The sequence below is a fragment of the Salminus brasiliensis genome, chromosome 1 (genome assembly GCF_030463535.1).
Source record: "Salminus brasiliensis chromosome 1, fSalBra1.hap2, whole genome shotgun sequence".
NCBI classification, from domain to species: Eukaryota; Metazoa; Chordata; class Actinopteri; order Characiformes; family Bryconidae; genus Salminus; species Salminus brasiliensis.
Genome location: NC_132878.1, coordinates 16244440 through 16252051, shown reverse-complemented (window position 1 = coordinate 16252051; position 7612 = coordinate 16244440). Strand labels below are relative to the sequence as shown.

General features: G+C 38.2%; 1 protein-coding gene across 1 annotated transcript; it reads left to right on the top strand.

The window, feature by feature from the left end:
* Positions 1–1618: 1618 nt before the first annotated feature.
* On the top strand, positions 1619–7349 carry LOC140573659 (ADP-ribosylation factor-like protein 3). The gene is made up of 6 exons (XM_072693135.1): positions 1619–2026; positions 3507–3650; positions 4229–4345; positions 4869–4919; positions 5009–5194; positions 6939–7349. The coding sequence occupies exons 1-6, from the start codon at positions 2024–2026 to the stop codon at positions 6984–6986; spliced, it is 549 nt and encodes a 182-aa protein (XP_072549236.1). The 5' UTR covers positions 1619–2023; the 3' UTR covers positions 6987–7349.
* The last annotated feature ends 263 nt before the right edge of the window (positions 7350–7612 follow it).

The window sequence follows — 7612 nt, the reverse complement described above, 5'->3', positions numbered from 1 at the left end:
GCGGCGTCGCCTCACATAATGGGAGTCCGCACGACTGGCGACATTTTCATTCCAGAGCAGAGATCCAAACATATCCTCTTTCCAGTCAGGAATTCTTTCATCCCAACAAGCGGTCCTGTTGATCTGCCAGAGGTGTGTGTGAGCCGTACACAGCGGGGTCACGTGGCCTGCATTATAAATAAACAGCAGTGAGGGTTCAGCAGACGTCCTACCACGATCTCAGTAATCAATCCACCTTCACACCTGAGAGCAGGTTTCTCCAGTGGATCGAGAAGCTCTACTCGGTTCTGATCTCTTCTACTCTCTTATTGCCTTTGATTCTATTGTGTTCTGCTCTGTTCAATTCTATTCTGTGCTGTCCTTTTCTCTTCTGACTTATTGTTCAATTCTATTCTGTTCAGTTGTATTTTATTTTGTACTATTTTACTGATCTATTCTGATCTGTTCTATTTATCAGTTTGTTTTTTTCTATTCTATCCTCTATTCTCTTTGAGCTGTTCTATTCTATTGGAATTTATTCTGTTCAATTATATTATATTATGGTCTGCCCTATTCAATTTCATTTTCATTTCATATTATTATATATTTCATATATTTTATATTCTATTCTACTTTATTATTTTCTATTATATTCTGCCATATTCTAGTATAATCTGTTCTACTTTGTACAGTTCTGTTCTATTGTTCTGTGTTGTCCTATTCTCTTCTAATTTATTGTTCTATTTTGTTCAATTCTATTGTATTTTGTTCTATTCTATTCTATTTTACTATATTATGTTCCATTCCATTATATTCTGTACTATTCTACTCTGATCTATTCTGTTCTATTTATCAGTTTGTTACTTTCTATTCTCTTCTATCCTATTCTTTTCTACTTGAATCAGAATCAGAATCGGACTTTATTGGCCAAGTATGCTTACACATACAAGGAATTTGTTTTTGGTTACAGTAGCTCACAGTACACGATAACTGACATTACAGAAGTAACAAACACACCCAACCTACACACACAGACACACACACAGTGACATACATGCACAGACACACCTGTAAACTTAACATGTGCAGAGTTGTATATTTAAAGTAAAGAACAGTGCAGACTGGATTCAATAGATATAAATATGGAGAACAGAGGAGTCACTGGTTGAGACGGTAGTACAGATTGTTCTGAGACACTATCAGATAAATAAAAGTGTAGTACAGAGAAAGAAGAGTGAGAGAACATCTGGATAGGATGTATGTATGTAATAGACTGTATTCAGAGCTGTTCTGTTCTATTCTGTTGTAATTAATTCTGTTTAATTCTATTATATTATGTTTTGTCCTGTTCAATTCCATTCTTTTCTGTTATGTTCTATTCTGATATATTATATTATGTTACATTCGATTCTACTCTTATTTTCTATTCTATTCTGTCCTATTCTATTTTGTTCTATTCTGTTCTGTTCGATTCTATTTTGTTCTATTTTACTTTATTCAGCTCTGTTCTATTCTACTTTGTTGTGTTATTTCTGCTTCTGTTGCTTCTGATCTACATTATGTTTTCTATTCTTATTCTATTTTTTTTATATTTTATTCTCTTTTGTTCTGTTCGCTGTGCTCTGTCTTGTCCTATTTTGTTGTATTCTATTCTATGGTCACCTCTGTTAATGCATTGCTACATTCTGCTCCATGCTGAGGGGATGTTAGCTACTAACACTTCACAAAACTGATTACACCAGAAGGCCATGCCTAAAGAAGCAGTTCATTATTAAGGATTTCAGAGAATTCCCCTAAACTCAGTTTAAATGAATTAGTCCTCCTTTTAATCACCCTTAAAAGATTTCAAGATTGTCACACATTATTCAAGCTTTTCTGGCTGAAGAGGACTGCATGTATGGCTGTAGTGAAGTAGCAGACAAATGAACGTTGTTCAGGCTTAGTGGGACGTCACATGTGGCACAGATAGAGGCTGACAGCTTGCCCAGGCCAGGCTGATGTCAAATCCTGGATCTGCAGGACACAGCGACAGGCGGACCACAACATGGTGAGTAGCGTGCCTGACTGATAACGAAGAGGCAAACTTAACATTAGGGCCAACAATGCTTTGTCACACACTAGCAGTTTTGTTAGCAGGTTAGCAGCAGAGGAAGGCAGAAATGCGGCCATGTTGGTTAGTTAGCTAGCCGCCACGTTGTTGTCTTTTGAACGTGTGCCAGGATCATCTGTTGCACCGCATCGGTTAGTAGCAGTTGGAGTTCTTCTGTAAGATCACCTTTAGGGTTTAATGAACTTTTTACATAGAGACAAACCTTATGGTTAAATATTGTATTAAAAATGTTATTTCAACATATATATATATATATATATATATATATATATATATATATATATATATATATATACAATTCAAATGGGCACTGGTTAAATGTTCATCCTGTTATAACTGTACAACTGTAACTGTAAAACTTTCAGACAAATTTTACTTATCATATCATACAAATGTAAGTTTTTGGGCCATGAATGGGTTAAATCACTTGGCAGGATTTCATAACTAACCTAACTGCTGCTGTTCATGCCATACATAGTCTACGTGTACTACATTACACTATTGACTAAATTACACTGACAGTAAAGATATTCAATGTCACAGTATCTTTAAAGTAAAACAGCCCATAGGTTGTGGTAACTAGGCTAAGGACTGTTCATGTGTCGCCAGGTTATCCTTGTATCCTTAGCTGCACATGTATGTCCCCAGCACGCCTGGCTAAATCTGTGTCAATCTTCATCAGAGTAAAGCTGGGCCTGGTTGGTGGAAGGCCTCTCAAGAAGCTTTGCTATTGGCCAGGGGGGCCTTCTAACACATTAACTCCTCGTATCTGCAGATGTCCTGCTTATGTTTACGTGTGTTGTGCTTCCCTCTGTTATCCAAATAGTTCCACATTCAGTGGAGGTTTTCTGTAAAGAACGTCTGTGAATGTTGGAGTGTTTAAAAGAGGGGCTTGATTTAAGGAGAGAAGCAAGAGGGTCCACTTTTTACCCCAAAAATCTGGGTTTCCCAAACAATCTTAACAAAAAGATGATTCTTAAATGGTTGAGGATCAACGCTCTCTCTACCAGTTAGGATGATCTCAACACCAGGCGTTTAGGCTTCACAACTTCATAACTACCTTAAATAAATTAATTTTAGTGTAGCACTGCTCACATGTGTTCATATGTATGCACAGTGATCCCAAATTCAGTGCTTGGCCCCTTAAATACAATACTAAATGTTGTGCATGAATAATGTGTATGCTGTTGTAGATATACTCTATATTCTTGCCAGGTTTAGTAGACATATTAAGCTTCAGAGCATAGAGCAGAGTATTGGTCTTGGTGCCAGTAAAGAACAAGGTCTGCAGTTTGCCATCCCTCTTTGTATTTGCATGTGTTGAGGCAGAACGTGGAACTCTGCTGTGTCGTGGAATTCAAGAACTGATGTTGGAAAGCTGTTGACATCATCTTAACACATATGCTTTGTGTCTCAGGGCTTGCTGTCCGTTCTGAGGAAACTGAAAAACTCTCCAGACCAGGAGGTGCGCATCCTGCTGCTGGGACTGGACAATGCAGGCAAAACCACTCTGCTTAAACAGCTGGCAGCAGAAGACATCAGTCACATCACGCCTACACAGGTATGGATATGGGCTTGCAGAAACACACACACACACACACACAGACACACACACACAAACCAAAGATGATTCTTAAATAGTCAAGCAAGGGTCACACTGAACACTTTTTAGCGATTTTAGTTTTAATAATTTGGGGAAAGACTAAATAAAAAACAGCTGATAAAAGCTGGTAGCACCATAACCTAATTTCTGTCTGATGAATTGTGTGTAGCCGCATTAATATGCTCTATGTGGAAGCACTGCTAGGGACACAATAATGAACATGTGTTCATATTAAGTTCATAAGTATGCAAAATGATCCCAAATTCAGTGCTTGCCTGTAGACGCTTGTCAGATGTAGTGGGTGTATTAGAGCAGAGAAAGCCCCAAACTGGCCTTCAGTTCCCCACTCCTGACTTAAAGCATCTACCATTTAATGCTGGATACCACAGATACCATCTTCAGAAGTCTTGTAGAGTGACCTGTTTTGGTGGCACATGGAGTACCCACAGCATACCAATCAGCATATTAGTACAGAATGTTCTCTGATTCATATCTATAACTTATTGCAATATTGCTGTGTTCCTGTGTTTTTCCAGGGCTTCAACATAAAGAGTGTTCAGTCTCAGGGATTTAAACTGAATGTCTGGGACATCGGGGGTCAGAGGAAGATCCGACCTTACTGGAGGAATTACTTTGAGAATACTGATCTCCTGGTACCTTATTAGCACTGGGTTTTAAAGAGCCTATTTGTTTTACTCATGACAGTTGTGTGGGGTTTACAGACCAAAACCAATTGAATCAGCCCTTATGCTAACCTGAACCTAAACCTTAAATCTAACCCTAAACCTAATCCTTAAAGGGTAAGGTTAAGGTTGGAGTTAGGGTTAGGTGTAGGGTTACATTCGGCTTGGAGTTCAGTTGTAATTAAGAGACATTCATTGAATGTTAAGTTTGATGTCAGATGAGGCATCTATAATGGACCATCTAAGTAAAGTGATACCGATATCTGTTCTGATTGGCCACCCTGTATTGTTCTTTATTCAAAAAGTACCCTGGGCTGGCTGACTGAAATGCACTTTATAACTTCAGCGTGAATGGGTGGGACTATCAGCTGTAGGCTAATTATATATGTAAATATGTTTTGAGTTTAGATTCCACATACGGATTGAATAGAATAGATGGTGAATGGTATGTTCCCATACTACTTTAAACTTGATGATGATATACTTCCCACAGATTTATGTGATCGACAGCGCAGACAGGAAGCGGTTTGAGGAGACAGGCCAGGTAGGTTCTGAGGAACAGGAGTACTTCTACGCTAATGAAGATGTTCAGAAATGATTCTTCTAGTCTTCCTCTCTCCCACGTTTGAACAGGAGCTGGCCGAACTACTTGAAGAGGAGAAGTTAAGTATGGTGCCATTGTTAATTTTTGCCAACAAACAAGATTTGATGACTGCAGCGTCTGCTTCTGAGCTGGCGGAGGGGCTCAGCCTGCACACTATTAGAGACCGGATATGGCAGATCCAGCCCTGCTCTGCTGTCAGTACTGAAGGAGTACAGGTAACCACAGACATACACTCACCCACTCACACTTTCTGAGTACCTTTTCCAAGTATCTTTTTGCCAACTGAAATATTAGGGATCAATACCTCTGATATACACATAAATACCAGACATTTTTCTTATGTTTTCTTACTATATTTGATTTTTCATGCTTACCGTTTTCATCAGCTGTTGGTAGAATCTGGTAGGATTGGGTCCCTGACTAGTGTACAATGCTAGTTTACTGCTGGAGTATAGATCTGTCCTAACGGACCAAGAGTTCTAAGAGTGGCACAGTTCTGATTGTACTTTTAGCATTACTAATAAAGCTTTATCATCAGCATCCCTAAGACATAAAAACAGTCAGATCTCAGGGGATAAAGAAGAGTGATGGAGAGGACTCCGAACGGCTAGTAGTTGCCAGTAGATGGTTGTAGTGAGGTGGCAAAGGTAAGCTCAAGTGTTTAGGAAAGGCTTTCAGTCAGTCACTTGTTCATTATCTCCTAAAAAGAAATGCACTCTTAAAAATAAAGGTGCTTCAGATGGTTCATTGAGAGATGCTATAGAAGAACCAATTTTGGTTCCATAAGGAACTATATTTGTAATAAAGATGTTATGAATTTTTTAATTGATAAGGAATCAAGTGAAGGCTCTTTAGACCTTTAAAATGTTCTTCAGACTCACACATTTCTCTTATAGAAAGGCATTATTTTTAAAAAGTGCACCTTATAGTGGTTTCACCTTTTAAAACATATTAATGGGCTTTTAAAGTTATTAGGCAAAAACAATGACGTTTAAGTGCCCAAATGTGTTCATCTACGTAGGGAGCGCCAGATTATGTTTATACAGGCTAAATGTTTGGGCATTTCATAATGCTGTTTATACTGTACTTCAGTGTTAACATTAAAGTTATCAGAAATGAATCATATTTCCATCCTAAAACTACAAACATCATCAGGAGATTAAGACCTCAGCAAGTTATACAATGTTGACATCTCTCACTCACTTAGGCTATCACTCAGGATCTGTGTAGCAAGCTTAATATTTCGCTGAGCAGTGTGAGCAGTGATCATTTTTAGGAATAACATACATTTACATTTACATTCATGGTAGCTGGCTGATGCTCATATCCATAGTAATCCAGGTAGAAGGATGTAGTGTTAGGTATCTTTCTCAATGGCTCTTTTTGTTGTAGCGTGGTGTAGCATAGATTTTCCAGCAAAGGGATCAAACCCTAGTCTGCCACAGGGACACAGGGTTGTTACCCACTACGCTACTTGCCTGCCTAACCAACCACCAACAAATATGAGCAAAAAAAAAAAAAGCTTCATGGTCTTTTAGTTTTAGTGTAGCTGTAACTTTAGAGACTAATGAATGGATGGATGAGTTTATTAATTGTATTAAAAGTTTTATTAAAAGTCCTTCATTAATGGTTGTTTCTTCTGCAATCTTCTCTTGACTGGATGTTTGTGGTTAGTGGCCCACTAATAAACCTCAGCAACAGCACTCGTACCAGCGCCACTCACACACACAATATAATGTCAGTGTCACTGCTTTGCTGAGAACGTCTGATCACCAGCGGCCCTGTGTTCATAAAGTGACCAATAACAGCAGCTGTCAAATAGTGCAGGACAACAGAACTCGGTGTAATTGTACGCCAGTATAGCGGACCTATAAAATATTAGGGAGCGGATTAGAGTGTAAGCGGATGGTGACTGAACACTCATTTGGTTTTCCTGTGCTGTTTCTTCTCTCCCTGTAGGACGGCATGACGTGGTTATGCAAAAATATTCCAACCAGGACCAAATGATTCAACGTCACAAGTAGGCTGTTGATCCTTTCTACTCTGCAGTTGAACAAACAGTACATTCATTTAGTTTAATTGAACAAATGATGATTCAGTCGTGACACAGTCTGATCAGCGTAAAGACGACATGGGATTCTTTGCAAGATCTACAGTTCCTAAAAAACTAACTGTTAAAAATCCGGCATGGGTTTTGAAAGGAAATGACCTAAACCCAGAATATCACAGAATGTTGACATGGAACTGACATGACATGACTTTTTATTCATGGTGTGCTTGAATGTAATATTAATTTGTCATGTATGTCCTTTCATTTTATAGTTATGTTAACACTGCAATATTGTAAGCTGCTCTACATGCTGTTGACAAATAAATGGCTATTAATAATTAATTCTGCATATTTGTCTTCAGATTGAAGGTTGGGGGGACTGTGCAAGATTTTGAGGCCGGTTGTCAAATGATTAACATCCTAAAAAAATGGCTTCTTTAAGAGTTTTCAGTAAAAGACATGCTCATGTGGAAAACCATGATAACTAAAACAAATTGGTTCTTTGTTGTTGGTTATCCTTTATGATTAAGAACTTCTTGTATTTTGAAAATGAATCATTAGAATAAAGAAAGGGTTTTTTGTT